At 42.5% G+C, this 27,985-nt stretch overlaps 3 protein-coding genes across 6 annotated transcripts; 1 reads left to right on the top strand and 2 right to left on the bottom strand.

Moving 5' to 3' along the window:
• Positions 1–158: 158 nt before the first annotated feature.
• hivep2b (HIVEP zinc finger 2b) lies at positions 159–19,149 on the bottom strand. 3 transcript variants are annotated; one of them, XM_084381283.1, is made up of 7 exons: positions 19,049–19,149; positions 7,320–11,299; positions 5,984–6,141; positions 5,651–5,826; positions 4,851–4,949; positions 3,974–4,767; positions 159–2,853 (listed from the first exon to the last, which is right to left on the bottom strand). In XM_084381283.1, exons 2-7 carry the CDS (start codon positions 11,193–11,195, stop codon positions 2,446–2,448), a joined length of 5,511 nt encoding a protein of 1,836 aa, XP_084237409.1. In that variant the 5' UTR covers positions 11,196–11,299; positions 19,049–19,149; the 3' UTR covers positions 159–2,445. The 3 variants fall into 3 exon arrangements, with proteins under 3 accessions (XP_084237409.1, XP_084237410.1, XP_084237408.1); XM_084381284.1 differs by lacking the exon at positions 19,049–19,149 and adding an exon at positions 14,100–14,290 and having other exon boundaries at positions 3,974–4,764; XM_084381282.1 differs by lacking the exon at positions 19,049–19,149 and adding an exon at positions 14,100–14,290.
• A 694-nt stretch (positions 19,150–19,843) lies between these two features.
• On the bottom strand, positions 19,844–24,216 carry fuca2 (alpha-L-fucosidase 2). The gene is made up of 7 exons (XM_084380491.1): positions 23,875–24,216; positions 22,702–22,889; positions 22,252–22,591; positions 21,959–22,169; positions 21,470–21,660; positions 21,125–21,233; positions 19,844–20,625 (listed from the first exon to the last, which is right to left on the bottom strand). The coding sequence occupies exons 1-7, from the start codon at positions 24,075–24,077 to the stop codon at positions 20,488–20,490; spliced, it is 1,380 nt and encodes a 459-aa protein (XP_084236617.1). The 5' UTR covers positions 24,078–24,216; the 3' UTR covers positions 19,844–20,487.
• A 117-nt stretch (positions 24,217–24,333) lies between these two features.
• LOC311273418 (putative deoxyribonuclease TATDN3) lies at positions 24,334–27,859 on the top strand. Of its 2 annotated transcripts, none has more exons than XM_084380492.1 (10): positions 24,334–24,450; positions 24,539–24,571; positions 24,656–24,729; positions 24,803–24,887; positions 25,917–25,979; positions 26,274–26,383; positions 26,560–26,615; positions 26,703–26,815; positions 27,135–27,215; positions 27,501–27,859. In XM_084380492.1, the coding sequence occupies exons 1-10, from the start codon at positions 24,397–24,399 to the stop codon at positions 27,642–27,644; spliced, it is 813 nt and encodes a 270-aa protein (XP_084236618.1). In that variant the 5' UTR covers positions 24,334–24,396; the 3' UTR covers positions 27,645–27,859. The 2 variants fall into 2 exon arrangements, with proteins under 2 accessions (XP_084236618.1, XP_084236619.1); XM_084380493.1 differs by having other exon boundaries at positions 24,335–24,450; positions 27,138–27,215.
• The last annotated feature ends 126 nt before the right edge of the window (positions 27,860–27,985 follow it).

Consider the following 27,985-nt stretch of genomic DNA (forward strand, 5'->3'; position numbering starts at 1 on the left):
CCCCCTCCAGATAAAATGTGAATGATCTCATCTGAAAACCTTCCCTCGTGCGCTCTAATTTAAACAGCCGTGAATTACGCAGGTGGGAAAAAAAAGGCACGGACGCCATTTTGAATAATCAAGTTCAGAAAACATGAAATAAGTCTGCGACACACATCCTTGGGTTAGAAGTATATTCTTTTAAAACAATTTTTTGAATTTAATCTGAAAAAGTAGAGCACCAAAACAATAAAGTCCCCAATAGCATAAAAGAGGCACTCCGTCCTGACTAACCAGATCTGATGCAAATAGCTGAACAAACGGATTGGCTACTGAGGTTTCTCCCCTCAAAAACAAAAAAAAAAAAGATCTTAGCTGAGAGGTAAAATGATTCGTCCTCTGTGTGTTTTACAGGGAATTTCATAGACATGAGAGGCACAATGCAGTTCAGTAAATATGAATACACAATAGAAACAAAACACAATCTGAATACATACTGTATGCAAAAGCAAAATCGAAGGCTTCACTTTTCCCTTCACATTTTATGAGCATTCTGCACCGTTAACCACGACAAATAAAATTACATAAATCAAAGCTACATACATCTCCAGAAAAGGGAAAAACACAAAAATTAAAGCAGTGCACCTTTAAAATTTCTTTATGTAAACATGAGTGAACAAAGTGTTTTTTTTTTTCTGACTTTGAAATCCATTCTCAAACTGGTAACAGAACCACTTGAAGATGTGAATACACTTGTTTTCTTTTTTTTTTTTTTAAAAGATGAGACACGGCGTCAGCGATGAACACCGTGCTATTATACCGCCCTCGTTAAACCTCTGTTACGTCAAACTGCAGACATTTTACCTCTTAAAGAGACATAAACAATCTGCATAAAAAGTTTTCAGAATTCAAACACTGCAAAAATAGTTTAAATCATAAAAATACACGTATATATACAGAGAAGAAGAAGTAATGCATCGGTTGAATGATTACTTACACTTTGAGCTGAAGCACAGTAATAGTCAACCAACTCACGCTGTTAACATCATTACTTTAGGATAACTTACAGTAAGTGATATTGATTTATCCAGTTTAAATGCAAGAAAACACACTATTGACTGATCATCATAGCCCCTTGAAATTTGTGTGCAACATGTTTCACGAAAAATGAGAACACGTGAAAAAACGACTGGAATGTTTCAAAAACCACAAGAGAACATAACACGTTTTACTCCCCCGTCTCCGCTGACCGAGTCAGTTCAACATCAAAGGATGAGAAGGATGAAAGTGCATCGTAAAAACTCATAAAATGCTTATGGTCATCTGTATAAGAGAGAAAAAAAAAATAAAAAGCTGTTTAATCAAAGCAAATACATGAGATCAAAAGCAATGCCAGCGTGGCTCACTGCATAACTGCATCACTGCTGCATAAGTACAGATATACCATATAAATAGTAGTCAAATATTTACCAGTATCAATAAGTGCTCACGTTCTAATATATAAATACATCTTACAGTATTCATAATTACATATTAACTTCCTCTATTTTTGTGCAATAGCAAATCCCATGCATTTTTACCAAGATAAAAACCACAACATTAAGAAAAATGCAACATAAGAAACATTTCTTTAAGATTGTTTCACATAAAATCAAGCTGCATCCGTCCGTCAGAGCAGAACTGACGGGACAAAGAAAGAAAAAGCTTCTTTTTTTTTTCCCTCCTTTGAGCGAACTCACTGTCACGCGCCTCACTCGAGAGTACCTTGACATTTTTTCCTTATTCAACAATAACCTTCTGATAACAAAAATGATGAAAAGCAAAATAAAGGCACAGACCCTTGCCGCTTGATTAGAAGCACCAAACTGCACAAGAAGCGTCTACTTAAAATTTGGTCAGACTGTTTCATAATACACATACTTTTCCCCTTATAAATAGTCTTTATTTACTGCACTACTGCATCACACCTTGATATGATTACATTAAACAACAGTCTATTTTTCAAATTACACATACAGTAAAATACACTGTTTGTATGCATCTAAGAAGGAGTATATGTTAAGGACATTTGTACAGAATCCATAAATATAATTTATGTGCAATTGTACGCAAACTACTATGTCAGACAAAGGCATATTAGCATAATATCTTTCCATATTGCACCTGCACCCAATAATGATTCTCCACCTCGCAAGACATCCCGCTGCTCATCCAATCATTTCAAAGAGTCTCCGGAGAGACGAGCACATCAGACAGGGTGGGCTTCTTCTTCGCGGTGAAGGTTTGATCTCCACTCAGATTTAAAAGGAGCTGTCTGGAGCCATGTGCAAGACCAGAGGAAGTGTTATTATATTGCCTCTAATGGGATAAAGATGAGGTTATGTGCCTAAAGGGCTGAGGACCACAAGGTTGGAGCAGAGGGCATCTGTTCCTGGAGCAAAATCAAGGAGACCGAAAAAGGGGGTTTCAATGAGGGTCCTCCGTGGTGATCTTCAACGAGGCGATGGCTTTCAAGCAGGTCTGGACGCTCTCCTCCTGTCTGCTGTCCCTGACGCCGGGTTCGAGGCTTTTCTCCTGAGCGGACAGCTGGCTCTGGCCTCTGATGTCCTCTCCTCCCGTCTCCAGCCCGTGGACAGATCCCTCCCTGCTGCTGCAACGCTGGCCCTCGCTGCTCTGGGGGCTTGGCGCCGAGGAGGGGGTGACATCAGTGCTGGAGGAAGGCGGGGAGTGCAACATCTGGAGCCCTCCGACAGGAACGACGGGGAGCAAACTGTGGGCCTGCTGCTGGGAGTGAAGAGGGAGGTGGCTGAGGATGTTCTGGTGATGAGAACTGGCAGCACCGGGCAGACTGGAAGCCAAGCTGCTTCTTTGATCCTGAAACGACATATTGGCAGCGTTAGCAGCAGTTTCAACACTGCCAGGATAAGTTCTCATGTGAAAATATATTACAGTTAGCAAAAACGCAGAAATGTGAGGAATACAGCATTATTTAGTGAAAAACTTTAACCAGCACTTGGAGGACAGATCTCTCCACGCCACGGCTGCACAATCCACTTAACAATACGTTTGTAGTATTTCGTGTTTGTATTCTACAGATCAAATGAAAAAATCTAACTCACTATATGATACGATTCACGGTACGTTTCCCACGATAACAACAGTATCAGGATACAGCGACGCTGCAATAATCAATTGCAATGCATCACAATATCTAACTAAAGAAGAAATAACCCTAAAAAGAGCAATGTGCAGGAATTATATATTGATTCACCCCATTAAACTGTGGTGTCAGTGAAAGGCTGAACTGCCAGAAAGCAGAACACTTAAAAAGTTTAAAGGAAATATACAACTATGCCTCACAGAAGTTTACACCACAAGGAGTTATGAAGAAGTGATGGCGCCAGTGTATCAATAACTATTGCATAAGAAAGGGATACGGTATGTTGTCTTATCGATATGTTTTCCCCCACCGAGAACCAACAAATGAGTTAGTTACCTCACAACTTTCTTCCCACTAAAGACTCAACTCTCGAAGAAATACAACATTTTTAGGAAGAGGCTAAATAACTTCCTGAAGCACATGAGAAATGTAGTTTAAAGCAAAAGCTACAGATACAGATACATAAGCCGAATCCGCCCTTGTTGTGTTACCAGATGTATCTTTTAGATTTGTTATTGTAATAAATAAAAATGTTGAGAATGTTTTATTCTGGATCCACATCAAAATACACGTTGACGGATGAATGAGATACCTTTTTTTCAGTCAGCAGTTCATGAGAAAATAGTAGAAATGTTTCAAACTAATCTATCCTGATGTGTTAAAATTTCAGAATCTGTTCCAAAACTCCAATTCACTTGTTCCTTTGCCAGTGGTCTAACTTTCCACCAAATATCATACAAATCTGCTAGCAAGTCTTTGTTTCACTTTGCCAGTTACTAAATCCCAGTTTGGCAGAGGTACAGTTGAACCCGGTGACCACTTCATGATACATACCATTTCCATTTCAAAGGCTGCTTGTTGTTGAGCCATCTCCATCTCCATCTTCGCCTGGTGTCTGGTTTTATCACCGCTGCCTTTGTGTTGGTGAGAGCCCCTGCGTGGCGAGACTGCCCTCAGCACGACCCTCTGCCGGCCTCTGACCGAAGACTCCCGCTTCCCAGCCAGCTCCGTTCCGGGAGACATGGGTCGTTCAATTGAGGCCGGGGAGAGGTGCTGAATGGGTGTGAAGCTGGGCGAGCCGGGCCTCAGCGGGGAGGTATCCCATCTGGGAGAGGACCGACCTCGAGGGGAGAGTTCTCGCCTTGGGGATGGGTAACGCAAGCGTGACGGGGAGGGCTCCCTGATAGGGGACTCCCAACCAGGAGAGAGCAGACAAGAAGAATAGGGGTCAAACAGGAAGCTGGCCTGGTCTGGAGACAACATAGTCAAAGAGTCTTCATCCACGGACTTCTCTCGTTGGTCTGTTGCAAGGACGGGACGGTGATCCGAGCCCGTCCGCCTGACAGAGGACTGCGGGCGGACATCGGTGTCGGGTAGGGAGGTGAGGGAATAGCCGTGGATGGCGGCGGTGGCTGTGACCGACAGAGAAGTAATCCCAACCGGCTGAGGACTCGTGCTTCTTGAACGTAACTTTGGAGTCGAGTCGCCCTCGTATTCGTCGTCCTCCTCATCGTCCTCGTCGATTTCGTCGACGTCTTCGTCCATGCCGTCAGAATCCTCTGCGTCCGAGAACTGGTGTTTGGTCGGGACCACCACCTCTGTCTTGGACTCTTGTTGGGTGTCATCTACTTTAATAAAAAAAAACGCATCAGTTTAGTTGGATTTATTCTGCTTCAAGTTCAAGAATATTATATATATATCAGCATCTTACCATGTTCCTGTATCTCCGCCTCATCCATCGACACTGACACTCCCAGTTCAAGACATTTCTTCATGTGTGCCTTCGACTTCATATGTTTAGTCAGGTTTCCTGCAAAAGAAGCATATAAGTCACTGTTTTTATGCTTCTGCGCCTGTGATAGCCGTAAGCATTATGTTTACAGGTTGTCCGTCTGCCCCTCCATCCCGTTCTTGTGAAATCAAGAACACCTTGAGGGATTTTCTTCAAATTTGTTCACTCGAGGATTAACTGATTAGATGTCGGTGGTCAGAGGTCAAGGTAGCTGTGACCTCAAAAAACACATCTACTCAACAATTCATATGATTATTAGCTTCACTGTGACATCATGACATTGTGCAAAAAAACTGTCCTGGCCATTTTTCATCGCCACAGATCAGGATCAGCAGCTTTACGACAGATGCGCGGGAGCATACGCCCGCTAGTAAATCTAGTTTCAATGCATAAACAGATTTTCCTAACCCAAATTTTATATCCCCACACCCTCTGTTTTTTCTTACTACAAGAGGAAACTGAGAAATAAAGAAAGTGAAGAGAACAATGAGGAGACAAAGCTGCTGATATTGCACCATAGTACCTCTAAATAGCAGCAAAAACTACAGAGCGTGTGCTTGTGCTGCAAATGGTATTTTTAAAATCTGACACACAAACAGATTACAGTAAAGACTGATAAGAAAGATGCATTTGTTTTAAATCTAAACTGAACAGCGAGTCTCATGTATCACCTATGAGGTGTATTTCTAATTCTCGTGTGAGTTTGAGGAAATGCTCACCTTTAGTCTTAAAAGCGAAGTTGCAGACCCTGCAGATGTACGGTCTCACGTCCGTATGGGTCCTGATGTGTTTCTTCAGCATGCTCGGCTTCTTACAGCGAATACCGCACTCCTCACAGATGTATTTCCCCCGTCCTCGACCTCTGACATACACGTAGTCCTCATTGGACTTGTACCTGAAGGACAGACACAGTATGCCAATGAGAGGATTCATAAAACTGTAAAAAGAGCTCATGCAGATGGATAGTGACTGCGCTAACATCCCTAATATAGCTGCTGTACTTGCTGTCAGCAGAAATGACAAGTGTTATGATAACTAATATCTTCACTGACCCTCCCTCGAATATCTTAATACGCGTTGGCACCGCTTGGGTTGTGGGGGCCTCCCTCTCTTTCCACTCCTCCTTGGCCGTTTTCACTCTGCAGCTGACGTCTTTCACCTTCTTCCCGTAGGTGATGTCCAACTCTTTGGGCTCCGGTTTCCTCTGCAGCTGAATTAGATGATCAAACATTTTGTTAACATCCATTTAAGTGGACACCTTATCGACAACGTAACGCGACGCTTCCAGTATTGTGTGTCACACGTGGCGTTACACAGCATGTTTTGCAAACATGGATTACTGCTGCTGCTGCTGCTGCTGAGGAAAAACTAAGGACAGATGACTCTTAGGAATGAATTAAGTTTTTTATGTGTACATTTTAACAGCCCTCCATTGCCAAGGTACATGATAGTCACTTGAATTTAACTTTGGTGTCTGGTGTTTCCACTGCCAACACAGCAAGTGACGAATCAAAGCTTTGAAAATCACAGCTAGAAGCAGGAAAAAAATGTATCCAGATACTTGCCAATAGTTGCTGTCGCTCCTGCCAAAAGATTTGAAGTGTGTAGTTTGCCATTTTCTGGTCGGTGAGGTCATTTTAACTTTCTACATTTCACTGTTATCTCTTAGTGACATACGCAGAGTATTTAATAGTGTATTTACTTAATAACTGTAGTTTCCTTATGTGTAATTGTGATATTAGCAAGACCAGTTCAATATGTCATAAATGACAAAATGTTCTCATGAGTGTTCAAACTTAAGGTTAAGCCAAAATTGATAATTCGTAGTCATTATCTACTTAACCCCGTGCAGATGGAAAGTTTTCAAGTCCACAAAACATTTCTGGAGCTTCACAGCAAAACAGCGCTGCAGCATTCTGCTAAACAACTCAAGTAACTGGGGTCTTGTGAAAAAGTGAACGAGCAAAAACAATGTAATCCAAGTTTCCAGAAGCCCCGAGATCCCGAATTGTTGATGAAGATGTTATTTACACCCTTTATAAGTCAAATCTTCCACTGTAGCTGCGAAGCTAAAAGCATTAACACGCACCCTGTTTAAAGTGGGCGCACAAGCTTGGCCGTGCGTCAAGGGTGTAAATAACGTCTTTTAAAATAAATATGGGACCTTTGGACTTCCACAGACTTGTGTTACGCCGGACGAGCTCTATGGAGCCTGTTTATGTTTGTTTACTGTCCCCACACACATCCCTGCTTCAGCAGATATGGATATTTCTGCAACGCTGTTTTGCTGTGAAGCTCCAGAGGATGTTTCTGGACTCAAGGAGGTGACTGAATTTTCTTTTTTTGGTGAACTGATCCTTTAGGAATATGCAGCGATCATTTCCTCACCTGTTCCATGGTCTGCCTCCACAGGATGAGGGATGAAACCAGTTTCCCGGTGCCAGGCTGACACATGGCGGCCACGGTGTACATAACCTTGTCTCCCCTCTGTTTGGACCGCAGCAGAGCCAGAGCAGCGCTGGTACTCAGTTCGAGAGGGTTCGGGTTGTGGGAACTCACACACCAGGTGGCGTACACGGAGAAGAAAGGGGCGTTGCTGTGCGAGCAGCTCGGCTTGGTGTAGTTGAGATAACACCAGCTCACACCTGTCGTCGTGCGAAGACTTGGAAACTGAGATAACACTTTTGAATGCTCAGCGTCTGAGATCAGGATGTCTTGACTGGTAACCAGCTGTGCCACCATATCCATCTGCACTCGCTTCTCCGTGCCAACTTCTTTCACTTCGCTGGCTGATATCATGGAGTAGGGAGGAGAGCCGGTTTCCAGGGAGCTGCTTTCCATAGCTGACTCAAATCCGTGGTCGGTGGCCTCGGATACTTTTTGCTGAAGTGTGATAAATTTACTCCTACGTGAGTCATCCGGAGCATGAGGTGTGGATGCACCCTGCATCTCTGACCCGTGCCCCTTCTCTTCACTCAAATTACTTTTTCCCAGCTCCACAGCACTCAGCTCCTCTACAATCTGCCCAAACATTCGCTCTTCTTTCACACGTTTTTGCTGCTTGACCTCCATGAAAAGGTCCAGGCTGCTGGCGGGGGATAGCATCCGTTTGTTAGTGCCACCACTGGAGGCGTTAGTGGTCGAGATGGTTCTGGAGGTCAGAGAGAGAGGGATGCCCGTCTTGAGCTTAGCTGACGACAAATCAAGGGCTTCAACGCTGATGGTCTGCATCGAAGGTGGCCTGGTATAAGCTAATACATTATGAGAATCAACATTTCCAGACAAACGTGAAGTTTGATTCTGTGAGGTGGATGAACTGGAGCTAATACTGTCATACTGATTGTCGAAAATCTGCGACACTGAGGTGTACGTGATACTGCCATAGGACGGCACGTGAGTCTGTATTCTTACAGGAACTAACAGGCTCGGATGTGACAGCTGGGGAAATGTATTCCCGGTGGAGAATATTGGCAAAGTCTGCGGCAGAGCAGCAACTGCTGTGAATGGAGGGGAGGTGCTGCTGAGGTACTGCGGAAACACTTGTGATGGGACTTGTGTTACCTCAGCGTCCATATTCAGTGACTCCTGTCGCACCAAGTTCCCCCTCCTTCTCTCCCTCACAGCCGAGTGGCCTGCGCTGATGTCCACGTGTCTAACTTTGGATGTGGGAGACAGACTGCCATAGTCAAATGATATGCTGCGTACCTCTGGGAACTCCTTGCGCAAGTTACACGGCGCCTGCTCCGAGGAGGAGCGTCTCATTTCATGTTGTTGACGCTGGTTGAGCACAGAGAGGGAGTGCCCGCTGCCTGGCACAGCTAAGAGCTCAAGCGGTTTGCCAAATTCATCCTGCCTGGCTGGAGAGACTGACTTCAAGCTCTCCTCTCTGTCAAAAGAGAAGGTGGAGCTGTAAGATAAGTTGCTGTCTTGGCTCGGGCTGCGGGAGAGGCTGGTGCAGGCAGACTCGAAACTAGATTCACCAGAGGAGTGCTCGATATCAGCTAAGCGTAGCCTTTTCTTCTTTGGAGGGAGCTTTTCTGGAGGGAATTGTGCTAAAGTTTCACTCCTCTGAGGCCACTGAAACTCCTCCACGTGCTTCTCTGGCTCCTTCACCTGCACCTCTGGAGCTTTTTCCGGACTGTCAGGCTCTACTGTCACCCTAATTTCTGGGACTTGTATGTTGGGCTGCCGCACAAGTTTGGGGCCCATTTGAAATGATTGCCTCAGCCTGCTATCAATCCTTTCCATCTCGTATGAATCACTTGCTTCCATAGCTTGAAATGAAGAAATGCTTTCCTGTCTCTGCCCGTGATACTTGTATGAATCTGACTGTTCGGAGTGAGGCCTGTTTAATGAGTTTGTGTGCTGGATGACAGAAATTACATTCCCCAGAGTTTTTCGACCAGACATTTCAAGGCTCACTGATATGTCCATGTCACACCTGTCCATCTGTGCTAGCATACTTGAAGAATGTCCTTTTCCCAATGCCATAATTCCGGCTGCAGCTTGCTTCGCATCATAATCCTTACTCGAATCAAACATTTCCTCACACTGTTCGTGATGGATCTCATATTGACCTTGCAAATCCTCCTCTTCCCTCTTCTCTTTCCGACGCTTCCGTGTTGCCAGCTCCATTGCATGTCTCTGATGGCTCATATTAGACGCCATAGAGGGGTAATTTTCCATTTCCAATCCTGAGGGTGATGTGCCACTCTCGCTCATCTTTCCGTGGCTGTCAGTGTCTGCGTGGCCGTCATGCGCCGAGAGTTCGAAAGCAGCTTGCCGCCTGAGCCTCCTCATGCCCCCGGTGCTTGTTCTCTCATCGAACGAGTGGCTGCCTCTGAGGGCTTGAGGCATAGTCAGACACACTGCTGAGGACGTTGGCATAGAGTTGCTTCTGATCAGAGGCCCCATATCGGCATCTAACATGGGTTCTTTTACCTCCTCCCTCGTGAATGACTTTGTGTTTATTCTGATTGACTCCACAGTGTCTTTTTCTTGGGTGAACACGCGAGAGACACCTTTCTCTGAGCGCCTCCCAGTATACTCACTTGAGTCTGTGCTGCAGGCCACAAAGGCAGCTGTCTGTTTTGGACTTGGCCTGTAACACTTCCCGAACATAATTTCTTGATAGGACTTGGCGTTAGTGTTCGGAGGACCGGTCTGGTGCTCGGTGCTCTCGGACCGCGAGAAGTAGCCTGAGTCCGTGCTGCCCTTGCTCGACTGACTCGGGAGGGACAGATTGTGGTCAGAGTCGCTGCTTCTTTTCTCAGACAGCCGAAGTGCAAGCCTCTGTTTGATCGTGCAAGATTGGATTGCACGGCTAGCCTCGGCAGCAGCAGGAGGTGCATTGATTTCTTGGGGCTGGGATGAACCATCCTGAGCTGACATCGACGTGGCTCCCTTTTTCTGAGCAATGAGATTTAGTACTTTTACAGCCGTGTTATCTGATCCCTCCACTGGAGAGTCCAGCAGCAGCAGCGGGTCGTTAAGAGTGTCCTCGTCCGTGTCCGTGCTTTGCTCAGCATCAGAGAATAACTCTCCTTCCCCTTCAAAAGACCCCTGGTCTGTATTGGCATTGTAAGAACCAAGTTCTGAGAGTGGCACTGTTCCAGCTTTGACAGAGTGAGCATGAGACTTTCTGTGTTTGTATAAATTACTCTTGGTTTTGAAGGAGAATCCGCAGGGGACACACGGGTAGGGCCGTTCCCCGGTGTGTGAGCGAATGTGTTTCTTAAGCACGCTCGGTTTGGCACATGCCCTTCCACAATAATCACAAACATACTTGCCAGGCTTTTGTGGTTTCTGTTCCACCTTACACACAGTCTCTGACAGCTGATCCATCCCTGAATGGGAGCACTGTTGTTGGACTTCAGGTGAACTGGTGGACTTCCTGTGAGATGCAGGTCCTGGGGACTGTGCAGAAACTAAGTGACCTACAGCTTTCTGTCTGCCAGTAGGAAACTGTTTTGTGGGCTGTACTGAATGTGAAGACACCTCATAGTCTTGATGGCTTGTGGACTGGATTTGGGAGTGCTGATCTTCTAATTGCAGTGATTTCCCTGAGTCAGACATTTCTTTGAAACCACCCGTGTCTCTGCTCTGACTGTCTTGCAGTTGTTGGTGCCACCCCTTTCCTTCCAATTCGACCGACGGACTCCTTTTAGTCTGCGCTGCCTCTGAGGTGCATTTTTTCTGGGCAACATTTCTGTCCTGGCCCTCAGTGGAGCTTTTCACCCCTGCAGTAGTTTCAAGTGACTCCATGAATCCAATGTCACTCTCTTTGGGATCGATTTTCAAGGACACTATCTGTTATGTAACTGTAGTGATATTAACATACGTGTGAATTGATTGCAGGGAAGGGTCACCTGAAAGAAATCAGACAGAATGGACAATTAGGACAACGTTTAGATGCACAAGAGGATCATCAAGACAAAAAAAATGTGAAAAAGTTAATAGATTTCATTTTTAAATCTGACTCATTGAGAGTGGGAGAGCTTTTCAAGTGTTTCCTAGAAGTCTTCCTAATAAAATCGGTGTATAAAATTCATAATGAGCTCCATCGCAGCAGGAATGGAAAAAATATTTTCTCTTTACCAGCCTCTAAAAAACACCCAAAGGTACCTCATGTCAAGCCTGGCAGATGCCCCAAATTTGCTGAAGCCGTGTGAACGTGTGTAGATGTGTGTAGGTATTTAAGGCACGTGCTTTTTTTACTGTAGCATGTGTGTCGTGAAGGGTTGTAGATGTTTACAATGTGTCGGGATATAAACGTTCATCACAGTGAGGACTGTCACTTTAATTTGAATGCACACATATGTGAGTTCACGGGGAACCATGAGGCGGACAACTTTTATTAATACTGTTAAAACTGTTGGCTTGACTGTGAAATATCCTTAATCAGTGATGGGATGTACGAGGTAAAAAGAAAAGGAAAAGAGTATTTACATTTTTTGCTACTTTATACTTCCTCTCACTACATTTAGAGGAAAATATTGTACTTTTCACTCTCTACATTTATTCAATAACTTTAGTTACTAGTGAATTTGCAGATTGCATCCTACATCACAGCCAAAGTGGTGCTTTTTTTATGAATCTTGAGACCTGAGAGAAGATTGTAGGAGTACAAATCCCACTTGGGCTTCGCCTTAACAAGAAAAGGAACAATGAACATTGTGTCTATATTGAAGAAGAATAGCAGTAAATGGAATATGTACCATTACATGGACAGTTATATTAACTAACCTCAAACTAAGTGACATTAAAGAGAAAAAAGTAAATAAATAAATCAAATATGATAAATCTAAATAGAAGAAAAAACAACAAAACAATTAAAACGAGTTGTGCGTTATTAAGTTAATTTATTTTATTAGCATCAAATAAAAACACAACATAATCGGTCAATGTGTGTAATTTAATTCTACTTCTGATACTTAAATACATTTATTGCCATAAAATGACTTTAATGTGATCCGTACAGCTGACTTTCTAATATTTGACCACAATGTCAACACTGTCCACCCAGCGACTTCCCTCATTATATATCCCAGATTTAACATTTCACTATTAATTTCACTTTCACCACATTTGTCAACATTGTAGCCCATCACAAGAAACATATAAATGTCAGCGGATACTAATACTCAGAGCCCTGCAGAAGATAATGTCAGGGACAACAAAGTGTCTCTGAAGTACGGTGTGTGTGTTGATGCATGCCAGCACACACAGGTGTCAGATGATGGGTGATGAAGTGTGATGAGTCTACCTGCACCGAACAACAACAAAATCTCCTGCTCAGCTCATATCGTAACATCCTGAAGTTCCCTGTCTTCATGTGGGATTCGACCCCCTTTAGCCTCTCTGTGTCACTAGTGTCATAGTCTCCACACTGAGCTGCAGGGGGAACCACATACCGTCCCGCACATACACATGCCGGACTCATCATCATCATCATCATCGTGGTTAAAGTGAATTGCTTGGGGCCATGGGGACATGTCTCTGAGGGCACGTCATTTCCATCTTCTCAGTATCAAATGCTGTGTCCTCCCTAACGAGGTTATGTAAGATTATCTGGTTCAAACCCTCTGAGTTCCCCTTAATTAGGACATCCTCCGACTCTCTTCCTCTCACTCCCTCTCTTTCTTTGTTAGCACACCACACACTCCTCAGGCATAAACCAGAGGATACGAAGCCAAGGTGACTCGAGATGCCAGGAGATGCTTGAAAGCAGCTGTGCGGATGATAATCTCCCGTTTGTGTGTGTGTTTTCTTGAAAATGCTCATTGAACGCTCCTTCTAGAGGAAAAATAATGAAGGCATACGAAGGGCTGCCTCAGACCGGAATGATCCATGATTCAGAGGGGAGGTTTACGGAGGTAAACTAAGTTGGGTGCCTCGGGGGTAACAAAATTCAGAGGCCTGGTAGGGAGCTCCCTTTCAAGGTCGATCTGACCTCATTGCTTAGTTTCCATCCTCTGTGAGCTACGAGAGGAGGGAAGGGGAATATGGGTGCAGAGTGACAGCCAGATAAGACCCTCAGAAACAATGCATACCTTTGAACTGAGCCTGACAGAGAGCGAGGGACACATTCAGAGTCTCATTGACAAGTCTCTCAGCAGACTTTCTCGTACCAGCGGACCCTTTTCACTGCACATTTCTCTCGCTCCCGGCAACAAGCTGTAACCTTTACGAAAATATATGACACAGCAGCAATGACGTGCAACAACAGGAGGCAGGTGGGTGGCAGTAGGTGTGTGTCAGGACGACTGTGGGCTGCCGATGTTACAGTATGTCCGCATGGATGGATGGAGAAATATCCGATGGAGAGATTCATGTGAAAAAGCACACATACCTTCGAGAGAGGACAATGGGCAAACAAATGCTGGCTGTGGAGAGCATCGTTATGCCGCTGCATTACATCATTAGAGGCTAAGTTGGCCATTAAAGGGAACAGAACAGGCATGAAGCCTCACGCCTGACAACAAATCCATAAATATCATGACCGGCTTCAGAGAGGCTGGATGGTGAAAATCCTCTGTGGCAGTCTCACATAGCATGCGGGATGAATCAACAGCTCTCTCTGTGATCAGAATGACATAAAGCACAAGGTCTGATGGGAAGAAAAGCCTCGACTGACATTCACATATCAAATATAATCCTCATACAAACCTGACATTTGAATAGTCCCCTGTCCCATATCCACAGTCACATGTGACATTCCTCATGCTGCATAGTCCGTTTCCCCATTCTCCTCATGTCTGAGCAACAATAATGAAATAAATTAGCAAGGTAAAGTCCCATCAGTCATGAAGCTGCTGCCTGACTGGGTGTACATTAGAAGATCTATTGATGCGAGCTAGTCACCAGAGAAAATACCCAACCGTGACGTGCGGACCCAGGCACAAAAATAGCAAAGGGGCCCTGGGAGGGATTACACAACAGCCCACATTTAAGGACGCTTTTCCTCTCTCCTCTCACTGTGTTTCAAAGCACGGCAGCAGCTGCCTCACACTACACACAGAGTGGGGAGTCAGATATCATGATGCAGAGAGCTAAACATCACCTTTACCAGAAAAGCTTCATTCATCCCCCAGATTCCAGTCATTTATATATTTCAGCCTGATTCATTCAGGTAGACACATTCGAGAACTATAATGATCTATATAAACCGGTCGGACAGAGAATGTGGGTATAAGCAAAGTGACAAGCGCCTTGAAAGACACTAATCACACGGTGCAGCGGCTCTGAATATACATTTCCTACAGAGTGATCCTATTCAGTTTGTACATCGACAAGGAGCTCAATGAAAAGACAGCATGTGGCTGGCTGCGAGGAGGCTGCAAAAATTAGACATGTTCTCCGAATTCTTAGACACCCACAGCCTGTTCAGAGCCAGTTCTTCCCATCACGACAGGATTTTGCTTTGTGAATGGAGAGAGTCGTGATGAGGGTGTCATTAACACGGGAGAAAACTAGGACAATGCTGCAGATTATGTGCAGCTGCAAAGCTCATCCTGTGAATCAGATGTATGAGTTCAGTGTGACACGATGCTATTACAGCTCCTACAGCAACTTCTGGAGATCTTCCTGATAAACACTTTTCTTGTTACATGATTTATGAAGATCATTTAATGAGACTGTTTTATAAGCCACAGACGGTATTGTTCGACTCTCCTCAAGTAAATGCAGCTGCATTATATTTGAAATTGAGACTAATTACCTAATTGAGGAAGGAATAAGATGTCTGGCGCCTTTGTGATCTCATTGTTACCTATTTTCTTTCCACCTTACACATAACAGCCTGTCACATGTCAGTTAGTGAGCTGCCTGTGATGCTTCCTGATCAACAAGTTATTTCAGAGGAAACTTTACCTCAACAAGCATCTAACAGATTTGGAAATAACTAAGTACAAGTGCCATTTTGAGGTGTTTGTACTTGGTTTGATTGGTTATTTTACCATAGCTCTTTATCTTGCTGTCCTTCACTGATGTAAATATTGGATGTTGCTTGTGTGATTGTGGACGGGGTGAGCTGCAAATGAATTGCCCTCTTTGGGATCAATAAAGTTGTCTGAATCTGAATCTGAATAATGAGCCCATTCATTAGTTATGTCTGTCAATAAGCACTAAAATAAGGAAGCCCTATATACTCATGGATCAAACATTCTGTATTATTTCCTCCATTTTCTCCAGATCTCGAGTTATTTATGTCCAAATCACGGAGTAACAAATGTTGTGCATTGTTTTTCTCGTATCTTTTGTGTAATATTTCTCTTTCAACTGTGAAATCTAACAAACAAAGTGGGGAAACAAACAGACAGTGCATCGGGAATGTAAGAATCTGTGTTTCATGGAGCAAAGATGTGTTTTCTTGCTTTTGAATTCAACACTTCATTTGGAAGAGGGAGAAAGTGTTACTTCCTCTCTCAGTAGTTAGTCTAGTCGTGACAATCACATTTGAGAATTTCCGTTTGTTTGTTTTGACTTGTTCTACAAAGTATTTCAGAAGGCAGGGTTGTAGTTTCTACTCTGCCAGGTGTATTTGACTGGTGCAGATACTTTGAATGTACATGTGAAACATACATGAGATTAGATTAAACTACTATAACCTGCTCTAAACGAAGCTACTAAATAGTCTGAGCTCCACCTGGACCAGCCACAGGTAGATCACATGACGAATCACTGAGTTTTAATTTGAAGTGATGGTTGAATAATTGCCAGTCTGTCTGTCTTATCAAAATCCATTTCCATCAATATTTTGTCTGGAAGCTGCTCATAATGCTAATCATGCCTCTGAATACAACAAACTGGGTCTTTCCCCCGAGTTGAATATACATCTGATCCCACCTCCTCGGTCATTTGTGTGAAACTCTGGCCTTTTCAGCACAATATAATTTACACAACTATAAATACTTCACCCGCTTTGACCATCCTGCTCAGTTTCACTCTGTGCCATTGGGTGAGAACAACTGGGTGCCTCTATGAATAGGAGTCCTTGGCTTTGGGCTATAGCGGAGGCATATCTCACTCTCAACATAAAGCTTACACAGCAGAACAAAGGCTTTAAACTTATGTAACGACTTATAGCTGAACTTCACCTCCTGAGCGCAGCATTCGAATGAGGCAAATGGGCAGAGCCTTTATTTCCTTGCGCTGCAAAACTGTAATTTCACAGCGCATTTCCTCCAGAAAACTTGGACTCGCCGTGTGCCAGAGGAGCAGTGAATGCAGAGACTGTGTATTGACAGAGTCCCTCCACAGTATGGAATTGCAGAGAGCTATTATTAGATATAGCCTCTAACAAGCCGAAGATGAAGTTGAAGCTAACTAACTGCACTGCAGCTGAGATCCATTATGCTGTATTCAGTATCTAGAGGAGCGGCACTAAAATGGCTGATACTCAATGTGCAGTGAAGGTCAAGTCGCCCATCTCTATAAATATAATGGTCTGTCCCCCAGGATGTTCCACACTGCTTGGCATTTCCACTATCTAAAGCTACACCGCGGCTCTGCTGACCGGCTCAAATCTGCCACAAAATTGCATGTGATTGAATACCGCACATGCACCCGGCTACGAGCAGGCCTCTAATGATATTAGAGGGGGGCAACAGAGAGAGGTGGTGGTGGTGGTGGTGGTGGGGGGGGGGGGCGGGAATGTTTATGAATGGAAGGAATGAGGTTTACCTCCATGCAGGCTGTAGTGGCTGTCATATGGCTGATTGAGGTATCACTTACAGGGGTACGCTGATCACTGCAGGTTGAACAAACAGCTGATACAAACACCAATAAATACTGAAAAAAAAAAAAATCCTAAATCATCATTCATCAAACCTGGTTCACCTATCGATCAATAAAAAAACCACCCTTTCATTCATCCGTCCCTCTAAGTCAGCGTCTCAAACCGGTCGTGCTTGATGCCATTATCACAGCGGCAGTACCTGAAAATAATCTGACATGATTGTGTGTTTCCATGGCAACCGTGCCAACGTCTGTAGCAGTTTTTTTTTTCTCCCAGTTCCTGTCTACATATATAATTACCACCAAAAAGATTACAGCAGCGAGACTGCAGATATGAGCGGAGGAGACGAGGCTGCGGCCTCACAGACGGCACGTCGATGTGTGATCAGATGTGAGGATGGAGATAACGACAGAGGAAATAAGCAGAGAGTCATAAAACTACAATATATATAATATTACAGCTGACTAACTGAAAGGATTGGCCAAACAATCATTTCATCAACAAACAGAAAATCAAATTAGCATCTGCTTGATAACTGATCAATCGTCATTAAAATTTGTGTTTACAGGTGTTGTGGTGTACTACGACTAAATATGTGACAAAAGTTAAATAAAGCTTTTTGCGGCTACAAACGAAGCTGCATGTACTCTGATAACTTGCTCCAGTGATGTCACTCAGTGGCTAAGTTGCATTGTGGGTCATTTTAGTCGTCAGATTTTGAAAAGAAAGAAGAATGAGTGGCGTGATAAACGCGACATCTCTGGCTCTGCTGTATTGATTTTGATCGTCGAACGGTGTTAAAGAGTTCAAAACATGCTGCCTACATTACCCACAATGCAATTTAGCCACTGAGTGACATCACTGGAGGCAGTTTATCAGATTACATTGGTGGAGTTACCCTTTAAATTATTTTGTAGGCTAAAATGCCCAAAATATATTTTTGTAGTTCCAGCTACTCAAATGTGAATATTTGCTTGTTTTGTTTTGTTTGTTTTGTTTGTGTTATTTTTTGTTTGTTACTCAATATTTTGGGGGTTTTACCTGTTGACTGAGGAAGTACGATGAGCATTTTCCAACGCTTTGTCTCAACAGTAAACATGTTTATGATGCTACTACACATATCATGCATAAACACAAACATTCATCTCATGCAGTCTGGTTGTTACTGCTGAAGTGTTGTTGTATAGTGATTATGTATTGTCTTTTCTTAACATAGATGTTGTCTTTGTACAGCTAAGAAGCTTTCCTGTCAAATAAACAAACAAATAAAATAGTATTATTATCATTTACTGTCTTATTAATGATAATAAGCTTCTTTTTATCTAACGTTTATCACAGGGACCTTCACACAAAGGGTCTTCTTAACTAGATGTCTTCGCACAAAACAGGCAATTTGACCATTTTTAAAAGATTTAATAGTATAAATGTTAATTGAGTGATCATGAATATAATCATTAACTGCAGCCCCACCATAGAAAAGGCACTGATCCAGTAGACTGCTCTGTCTTGAATCGGTATTTCCTTCAGGACATTACCTTTTTAAACCTATGTGATGATACGCTCAGCCTCCCCCCCACCTCTCACACCTCTCTCTGTTGTTGTTATTCGGGGGGGATCAGCTGTCATGTGCGGGTCCAGGCTGCGGGGATAGCCTGCTGAAGTGCCCGGACGTGAGAAGAACCCCCTGTGAACCCCCCATCTGCACGTCATGGAACATTTGCAGAGCAGGGACCTCCCACCTTAAAGGCGTGCAGCAGAGAGCAGACACAACACAGAGATCTGCCCTGCACCGGGCTCACCATCTTAGGTGACAGGCGCTCAGCTCGCCGCGGTGGAGGAACACGAACACGCACACATGCAGGGTGTGGAGCGGGCTTACCGGTCACTGTGACACGCGGGGACGGGCTCATCTCTCTGGTGCATGAAAAGGGGGAACGCTGCTGTCCCCGCTCCGCTGTGCACAGCAGAGGGTGTAGAGAGCAGTTTTGCGCCGTCAGCGTGCTTTTTAAAATGTCCTGTACAGCTGGAGGTGTAGTGACAGGTGTGTCCAGCAGGGGGCGCCAATGTGCTGAAACACCTGAGGTAATCCAGGAGCGCAGGAGTCAATGAGATGTTATCAGAAATCAATAACACTTCACTTTACACGTCAGGAAGTGTCCTGGTGGGTAAGTAGATGATTATAAAGTAACATATTTGAAATATCTTTATAATCATCACAATGATTACATCAGTGTTTAATGAAAATTACCCCCAATTCTATTTAAGACAGAGCATTATTAATCCCAGAGGGCATTCAAAAGTATAGTAACATCAGAAGACAATGCAAAAACACAACACACTAATAACATGGAAGTGCAAAAGGATTAAATGCTGACATCAATAAAAAAAAATAGTAAAAAACTAAATAGAAAAGAAGATATTGAGAAGAAATAAATGCGCTCTATGAAAACTGAAAAGGAAGTAATGCACACGGTGTTGAAAGTAAAAATATTTAATGCCAATATTCTTTTTTCCAATAAGCAGTTTATTTTTTTTTTCATTATTACAGAATCAGAAAATGTCTCTCTGTCACACACAGGTTCTTCAATGATTGTCAATATTAACTTTCTTCCTGTTTTAAATGTATTTGTCAAACTATTGTTGCCTCAAAATATAAAAAGAAACTTTTAACGTGGTAGATTAGTCACTTTATTCTTGATATGAAGTTGTGTTTTTTGCAATTTATGGTGGAAAACAATAATAAAACATTTTAAACATATCCTTCAATCTACTGAGCTGCAGACATCGGACAGGAATTTGTTAGAAATTTAGCTTAGAAGAAACCAGTTCCCTGGAAATGTATTAAAGAAATGACCAGCAACTGCTCACTGGAAAATATTATTATTTAATCATGTTGGGATTATTTTCAAGTAACAGCGTCAACATATGCAGGAAAAGTGTCATTATTCATTAGAAAATACATGTGATCTGCAGGGAGGGGCACTTGAAGACTTCATTTATTTTATTTCAACATTCCTTCACAGTTAAACAAACGTCACCACATTGATCAGTGCTGCAGACTGCATCAAAATCACATTAGAGTATGTCGGCCCAAAGAAATGATTATAAAAGTGTAGAAAAACTGTGATAAAAATATGTCAGAGGTCACATTAGTCCCTGTAGAAGTATTTCAAAAAGACCATTTCAACAGTGCAAGTCAAAGCCAGTACAGTAACATTTCATGAATTGCATCAAGTGATTTATAAATTTATGAATCTGTCGGTCCTTCACTTCGGTCCACCGCTCACTCCGTTCCTCTTCATGTGATCTGGCTTCTCTTTAAGTGGCACCTGTCAGCTTCAGCGTCCAGGCCCACTGGCATGGCATCTGGCTGAAGGACAGCTGGGGCAGGAGAACCCGCAGTCCGCGGGGCTTAGCAGGCTCCCACTGCACAGACCCGTGACCGAGGAGCTCCACCTTTTTTAGAACAAAAGCAACACATGAGCCGGTTTGACATGTTGAAGACAGAAGGCTGCTCTGTGACAAATGCCCTAAATCTGAATGTAAATTTTAATGACAGCAAGTCAAACTTGTTTCCCAGGATTCAGTGCGGTTATTGGGTAGTTCTCTTTTCCTCCAGGGTAAAGTGAATACTTCTGGTTTTTTAAACCTTGGACTGCACAAACAGGTACAGTGAGTTACTCAGCATTAAGCAGCTGCTAACCTAGCATTAAAATATAATTATTGTGAGGACAGTTGAAGAGCTTTATGGCCCTTAAACTGTTTGATATGACATGGCATGGAAACTGTCACATCTAATAGATATTACTGACAACCAGATTCACTTTGGATCATTTATAAGTAAATATAATGTGTGTGTAACCAGGTAACGTCCCGAGAGAGAAATTTGCAGTTGAAAAATAAGCTTGGCAGAGAGACGCCCATAAGCGTCTGTATTGCAGCAGTCTAGTCTTACCTGAGTGTGTTTGGGTGTAACCACCGGTTCATACAGAATCAAAGATCCATTATTGGGCCACGCCAGTAACATGGCAAAGATGTTCTTGCTCTGTGGTCTGAAAGTGTACCTGTTGATGATCAGACACAGGCAGAGACTTTCAAGACAAACCATGATCCCTTCACATTCTGAACAAGGATTCAGGGAATTTTGCATTCAAATATCAAAAGCAAAAAAGGGGAAAGATGTAATTTACTAAAAGTTTCCTTGAAAATGATCTAACAGCTGATTCAAACATTTTTAAAACAATGCATCCAAAGTGTTGGTCACTGCAAACCAAACGCACGAGCCCAAATGAGAACCCACCAGACTTTGGGAGTGACGGTGTCGTTCTGAGCCCTCCATGCTGTCGAGTTGTAGATGGCCTCCCCGTTCACCTTCAGCCACTGACCCATCTGCCTCAGGCGCTCCTCGAAGATGGGAGCGATCCTTCCATCGTGTGTCGGACCGATGTTCATCAGCAGGTTTCCTCCGCAGGACACAGTCTCCACCAGGTTCTGAAACACACACACACACACACACACACATCAGAGTTAGACTTTATGTATCTGGTGTTAATCAATACATCATTACAGGCTGGGCTGGATTTGACAGAAAAGACTTCACAGCTGGAGGGCGCTGTTCCTTCAGTACAGTAAAGACTGAACTGTGAAGCTAAATGACAATTAACATAAATTCACACATTACTATAGTTTTTAAGCTAAGTCCTCCATGCATATAATCAATTTAATGATGCATAATGATTCTGTTTTAATGGTAAGATTACGGGTAAATTCATGGACATTCATCTCTCACCGCTACGAGCTGCTCGATGGTGAGGTAGTCACTGAGAGGAGCGTTTCGTCTGTAACCCCAGGACCTTTTGTCGATGGTCATGCAGTTTTCCCATTTGTGTTTGAGCAGGTGTCCGGGCTGGTAGCGATCACTGCAGGTGTAGTATCCACCGTGGGTGCAGATGGAGCCGTAGCCCCAGCGATCATTGGTCACCACCGTGTCTCGTACAGGACTGTGAAGGAGTACAGGTTAACACCACACTGGCTGTGACTGATCTAATAAAACACTTGCTGTATGCAGTTTCACTGTATCACCTGTCGTTATAGAGCCAGGCTAAGAAACCCGTGCTGTTCCAGTACTTGTCAGGAGCGTCTCCGTCCCCGTCAGACCAGAGCACCTCTGGTTTGTACTTGAGGATGAGCTCGTAAAGCTCAGGCAGAGTTTTAGTGGTGGGGAAGTAGTTTGTGGTGAAGACGTTGGCAGCGTCCAGTTCAAAGAGCGGGTTGAACCACTCGAAGAGAGAGTGGTACAGCCCCAAACGCAGGTCACTGTTGTCACGGAGGGCAGTCGCCACTTCATCTACCAGATCTCTTCTTGGTCCAACATCCACTGCGTTCCAGTTCCAGGAGTTTTTTGAGCCCCACAGTGTGAAACCTGAAAGACATAGTGATAAAACAGTACATCTCCTGCACAGCTGCAAGACACTTAACCTCCAAATCTGTCTACTGTAAATTACTGAGAGACCTGTAGATCCTGCTCTGTACCTTCATGGTGTTTGGTGGTGAGGACGATGTACTTGGCTCCTGATGAGGCAAAGATGTCCGTCCACTCTTTGGCATCAAAGAACTCAGCAGTGAACTGCGGTGCGAAGTCTTGATACGTGAAGCCTGGAGGATAATTCTTCTTCATGAAGTCAACATACGGCTTCTGTTTACTTTTCTGCCAGTACCACCTGGAACAGAGAAACAGATGCAAAAGATAGATCAACTTAAACTCCATTCAGACGTTAAAATGGCCTGCATCATTCATGCATTGTGAGTTATAAACTTTTAAATCCAGCAGCGCCTATGTTTCCAAGTCTTCACACTCCTTCAGCTGCTTCTTCATACCGAGTGAAGCCAGCAGCGCAGCGCAGCCCCGAGCCATTAGTGAAGCAATGCTTTTGATCTCCCAGCATACACTTTGTTTTGCATACTTCATCCCTTTCCGCCTTCTTTAACTAGTCAGGCTCTTTTAAACTTTTATCCGCTCCAGGCCTATTTTTTAGAAGGGCCGGATTGTGCCAAGGGGGCCGGACTTTTATCTTATCTGACCAACAAAACAACCAATGTTTTACTTTTTCTTTATTACTTTTCACAATTGAAACAGGATCATTATACAAAAGAGTAGAACAAAAATCCCCTCTGCTTCAACAGCCTGAGTATTTTTGTCCTTAGATGCAGTCAAAGTGCCAGAATGAGGCTGATGAGGGGCCAGTTGAACAGGTCTGATCAACTCTTTCATACCAGAAACTCGCTTCAAACCTTGTAATGTTTCACATCTTTCATACATTATAAGTGTTATGCAACTTTTGCAGCCAGAAATGCAGCAAGGCATCAACTGCAGATCCTTTAGAAACTGCCTAACTCTAGTTTGAGTTGTTGACATTGAGCCTAGTGTTAAATTAACCTGTAATTACCCAAATTTATAGTTTTAAAGTTCAGTCATTCAGTATCGAAAGATCAAACCACGTGATCTTTCATCAGCAGGTGATCAAGATTAAAGTTTAAGCTTGTAGAAAAGAATAACAATAATAAAGAAAATAAATCAACAATATCTTTTTCTATGCCTGTGGTTTCCTGAGTACCAGCAGCAGGGACTATCTTGCTCCCTGTCCCATCTTTACCCAGACTCTTTGAAAGTTTAAATGTTATTATTAAATGGATAACAGAACTCACCAGAACCACTCGCTGCCGAAGCTGGGAACAGAGAAGACACCCCAGTGTATGAAGATGCCAAACTTGGCCTGATCGTACCAGTCTGGCAGCGGTCTGGAGTCGATGGATTCCCAGTTTGGCTCGTATTTGCATCTGACGATACCGATCGACAGCATCGATAACACGACATAAACGGTTAGTGAACCCATTTCAAGTCGAAACATCAGCCGGTGTGACAAACTGAACCGGAGCACGAGGTGTCTATCACATGATATAGGGAGAGACAATACCACAAAAACAGGAACGAGGAAGAGAAATGAAACATGTCAACACCTTGAACAAGGGGAAGCAGCTTTAAAAACACTGCGGGTGTTTGATTTGTTCACCATTAAGCGCAGGTGACGTTCAACCAATCAGATTTAATGGAACCCCGCTTTCTCGGGCAACGCCGCGTCCGACATCTGGCGCTCCTCGGGTCTACGCGTGCGCAGTCCGCCTTCCTACGCGGAAGTAGCCAATGTTTTGGTTTTGAGCGTCGCACACATGCATGGCTACGTTGACTGTCACTGTCATATCTCTTCGGGGGATTTTGACACGGTATGGTCACGATTCAAAGGATAAACGTGAATGTTTTTATCTTTAAAATGTCTTTTCAGGCGTTAACTTTTCCTCTTTTCGTTGTCAGGACATAGAGGAGGTGATTGAGAGTGCAAAGAAGGTGAGCCACCTCAGCTAAGTGTCCAGATTAGTTTACTATAATGTGTATTTAACTCATTTCTCTGCTTTTTATTATTTTTCCAAGGCTGGGTTGTTAGCGCTGTTAGCCGTGGCCGAGCATGCTGGGGAGTTTGACAAGATTATTGAGCTCTCACAGAGGTAAATATTATATTAGAGTGACATAACTTGAATTTTATACGTCTGTTTGTCTAACGTTTTCACTTTCCCCCAGGTTTCCAGGTTTTATTTTTCCCTGCCTAGGAGTCCACCCTGTCCAAGAAGTGTCCCCAGAGCAACAGAGGGGGGCTTCTGTCCAGGTAGGGTCCTTGAACTCCAGAAGTACCAGTGAAAACTGTTCCCAGTGAGGTCAGAGTAACGAGGACATTGTTTCTGGACTTTCTACTGTAAGAAAAACCCAACAACATATTACAGGGGAGAAAAGGCTTTTTATATTCTTTTTTGTTTTTTAATCAACATTTTGAGGAAAAAAAAGTCCAAATTTTAAAAAATAAAAATCACAAATTTTGAGGGGGAAAAAAATCAGAATTTCAAAAAAAAAATCCAAATTTTGAGGCAAACAAGCCAACAAGGGAAAAAAGTTTTTTTTTTTTTTTTAAACATTTAAATTTAAAATCATTTTGAGGGGAAAAGTCAAGATTTTAAGGGCAAAAGGAAGTTCAGAATTTAAGGCAAAGAAAATCAACAACATTTTAAGGGAAAGAAGTTTAAAAAAATCAGAATTTTGAGGGGGGGGAATCGAAATTTTAAGGGAAAATTTTGAGGGGAAAAATTCAGAATTAAAAAATTTTTAAGCCAAAAAAAGGGAAAAAAGAAGTTCAAAATTTAAGCAAAAAAATAATAATAATTTAAAAAAAATTTAAAGGGAAAAAGGCAGAATTTTTGGGAAAAACGTCAGAATTTTGAGGGGGAAAAAAACAACAAAATTTTAAAGAAAAAAAGTTTTGGGGTTTTTTTTTTAAAAAAAAAAATCTAAATTTTGAGGGGAAAAATGCACTTTTTGGAGAAGAAAAAATAAGAAAATTTTGAAGGGGAAAAATACACATTTTAAGGGGAAAAAATCTGAATATCGAGAAAAAAAGTCAGAATTTTGAAGAAAAAAATAAAAACTGCTGATGATTTATTTTTTTCCAAAATGTCATTTTTCAAACATTAATCCAATCTCAGCCATCACGTTCAATGTGGCAGAAATCTTATAGACAGCTTTCTCATAACCTGGAAGTTTCCTAGGTGTTAATGAGAAAATGTAATATTTTCTGTAATTTGGGTGAATTTCTGCAGCGGCCATCTTAAAGTGAGTGAACACCTTTTCTCTGTTTTCGATGCAGGATCTAGATGCTGCTCTCCCCATAATAGAGAAATACAAAGACCAGCTTGTGGCCATTGGGGAGGTAATGATTCAATATCTCTGATGTGACTTAATTGAGTAACATAAATGGTACATTTATCGTTAATTAAACTTTAGTTAGTATAGTTAATTCACTTTTAACAAACAATGAAATGCTTTATAAACAATTTATTAACATCTTTATACAACTTTACAATAAACAATTGCTTAAAAAACATCAGTTTGTTATCAGTGAAATAACTGTTGACTCAAGTTTAATTAACTATAAATGTACAGTTTATTAATGGTGGTTATTATAAAATGTTACTGTTAACCCTTTTCGTGCCTGTCGTTCTAGGTTGGTTTGGATTTTACACCCAGATATGTCCACAGTGACGCTGACAAAGACAGCCAAAGGCAGGTCCTCATTCGTCAGGCCCAGATAGCCAAAGAGCTGGATCTCCCTCTGTGAGTCATACTGTAGTAATGTAGATGATATTAAACCTTTATTTAGCATTATATGATTTATAATTTGAGTGTGTTTGGCATCGGTGTCTTGAATATCAAGTTGGACTTACCTGCCAACACATCAAATGAAATGTATATTTATGTTCCAACATATTACTTTTTTTTTTTATTTCTAGAAATGTACATTCACGGTCTGCAGGACGACCCACCATCCACCTCCTGAAAGAGCAAGGTAAACAGCTAAGACTGATTTATCAATGTACCTGTTCATATCTGGTAACTTTAATATTCAGCTGCAGTACCTCTGTAACGTCACTAGGTGTCGAAAAGGCCCTGCTTCATGCTTTTGATGGGAAACCCTCTGTTGCCATGGAGGGAGTGAAGGCTGGATATTTCTTTTCCATCCCACCATCTATAATACGGAGCGAACAGGTACAGCAGAACACCTGATCATGTTACATTTACACCGTATCACAACCCAACCGGATTTAAATTCCCCCCTCAGTAACACTCAGACACATACATGTTGTTATTTGTGTGTAAACAGACAAAAACATGGACTTTACAGACAAAGTTACAAATAGTTTGAATATCTTTGCCCTTTATATGTGAGTGTGAACAGTTTACACACTATACTACTGACACAGTCTCTACAGATGTCACTGACATGTTTACTTTGTTTTTATTGGTTGACTTTATCACATTGAATGTTAATGATTAATGATGCTTTCTTTGTGTATTTTCCACCAAGAAGCAGAAACTTGTGAAACAGCTGCCGTTAGAGAACATCTGTCTAGAAACAGATTCACCTGCTCTCGGGCCAGAAAAGCAGGTAAAGTATTTTTTCCCACAGAATAAAAAAGAGAGTGTTGAGGATCTTTGCCAGGAGTCAGTTTATGGCTGTGATAGCCCTTTATTCCTTTTTGATTTGAAGCAGTAATTTGAGTTTTTACCTGCTTGTTTTTGTATATTTTTGGAGAATATTTACATTATCTTGATGTTGTTTCTTTTTGTGACACACGCAGTTAAAATCATATCTTATATTTCTTATATTACAAATGACATCTTATTCACCCACTCATGTTCTTCTTCTTCTTCTTCTGTTTTCTGAATGCAGGTGAGAAATGAGCCCCAAAACATCTGTGTTTCTGCTGAGTACATCAGTAAAATCAAAGGAGTGTCGCTGCAGACGGTGATGGAGGTGACGACACAGAACGCTCTCCGACTCTTCCCGAAGCTGAAATCTGCCATCAGACCCTGACAAAGCCTTCACCGTTTACATCATCAGTCTAAAATATCTTAAATTATATGTCTCTGTAACTTCATGTGAATGTCTGATTGAACCAAGATGCCCTGAAGTGTAAATAAATAAGAAAATGAAGGTCAGATGAGGTGTATAACTGGACTTGAGTGCTGAAAGCTCATTTATACACTTCCATTTATTCTCAAATAAAGAAAGATGACTTAACAATTTGACACACAGGTTGTATATCTTTCATGTGCCTGATGCATCTGAAACATTTCATAAACACCTCATCATGTAACAAAAACAACAGCTGACGTCCATCATGGTCACACCTTTAACCATTCGTGTCATTGTGA

The sequence above is a fragment of the Pagrus pagrus genome, assembly GCF_965226575.1.
Source record: "Pagrus pagrus genome assembly, chromosome: 18".
Classification (NCBI taxonomy): Eukaryota; Metazoa; Chordata; class Actinopteri; order Spariformes; family Sparidae; genus Pagrus; species Pagrus pagrus.

Bases quoted from the DNA above. Each gene is read 5' to 3' on its own strand.
- hivep2b (XM_084381283.1), bottom strand. From the start codon at position 11,195: ATGGAGTCACTTGAAACTACTGCAGGGGTGAAAAGCTCCACTGAGGGC. The intron at 4,950-5,650 runs GTGAGCATTTCC...CTTCTTTTGCAG, and splicing joins CTTCGCTTTTAAGACTAAAG to GAAACCTGACTAAACATATG. The intron at 4,768-4,850 runs GTAAGATGCTGA...TTTTTATTAAAG, and splicing joins GGCGGAGATACAGGAACATG to TAGATGACACCCAACAAGAG.
- fuca2 (XM_084380491.1), bottom strand. From the start codon at position 24,077: ATGTTTCGACTTGAAATGGGTTCACTAACCGTTTATGTCGTGTTATCG. The intron at 22,890-23,874 runs GTGAGTTCTGTT...TCTCTGTTCCAG, and splicing joins TTCGGCAGCGAGTGGTTCTG to GTGGTACTGGCAGAAAAGTA. The intron at 21,661-21,958 runs GTGAGAGATGAA...TGTGTGTTTCAG, and splicing joins CCATCGAGCAGCTCGTAGCG to AACCTGGTGGAGACTGTGTC.
- LOC311273418 (XM_084380492.1), top strand. From the start codon at position 24,397: ATGCATGGCTACGTTGACTGTCACTGTCATATCTCTTCGGGGGATTTT. The intron at 25,980-26,273 runs GTAATGATTCAA...CTGTCGTTCTAG, and splicing joins AGCTTGTGGCCATTGGGGAG to GTTGGTTTGGATTTTACACC. The intron at 27,216-27,500 runs GTAAAGTATTTT...TTCTGAATGCAG, and splicing joins CTCTCGGGCCAGAAAAGCAG to GTGAGAAATGAGCCCCAAAA.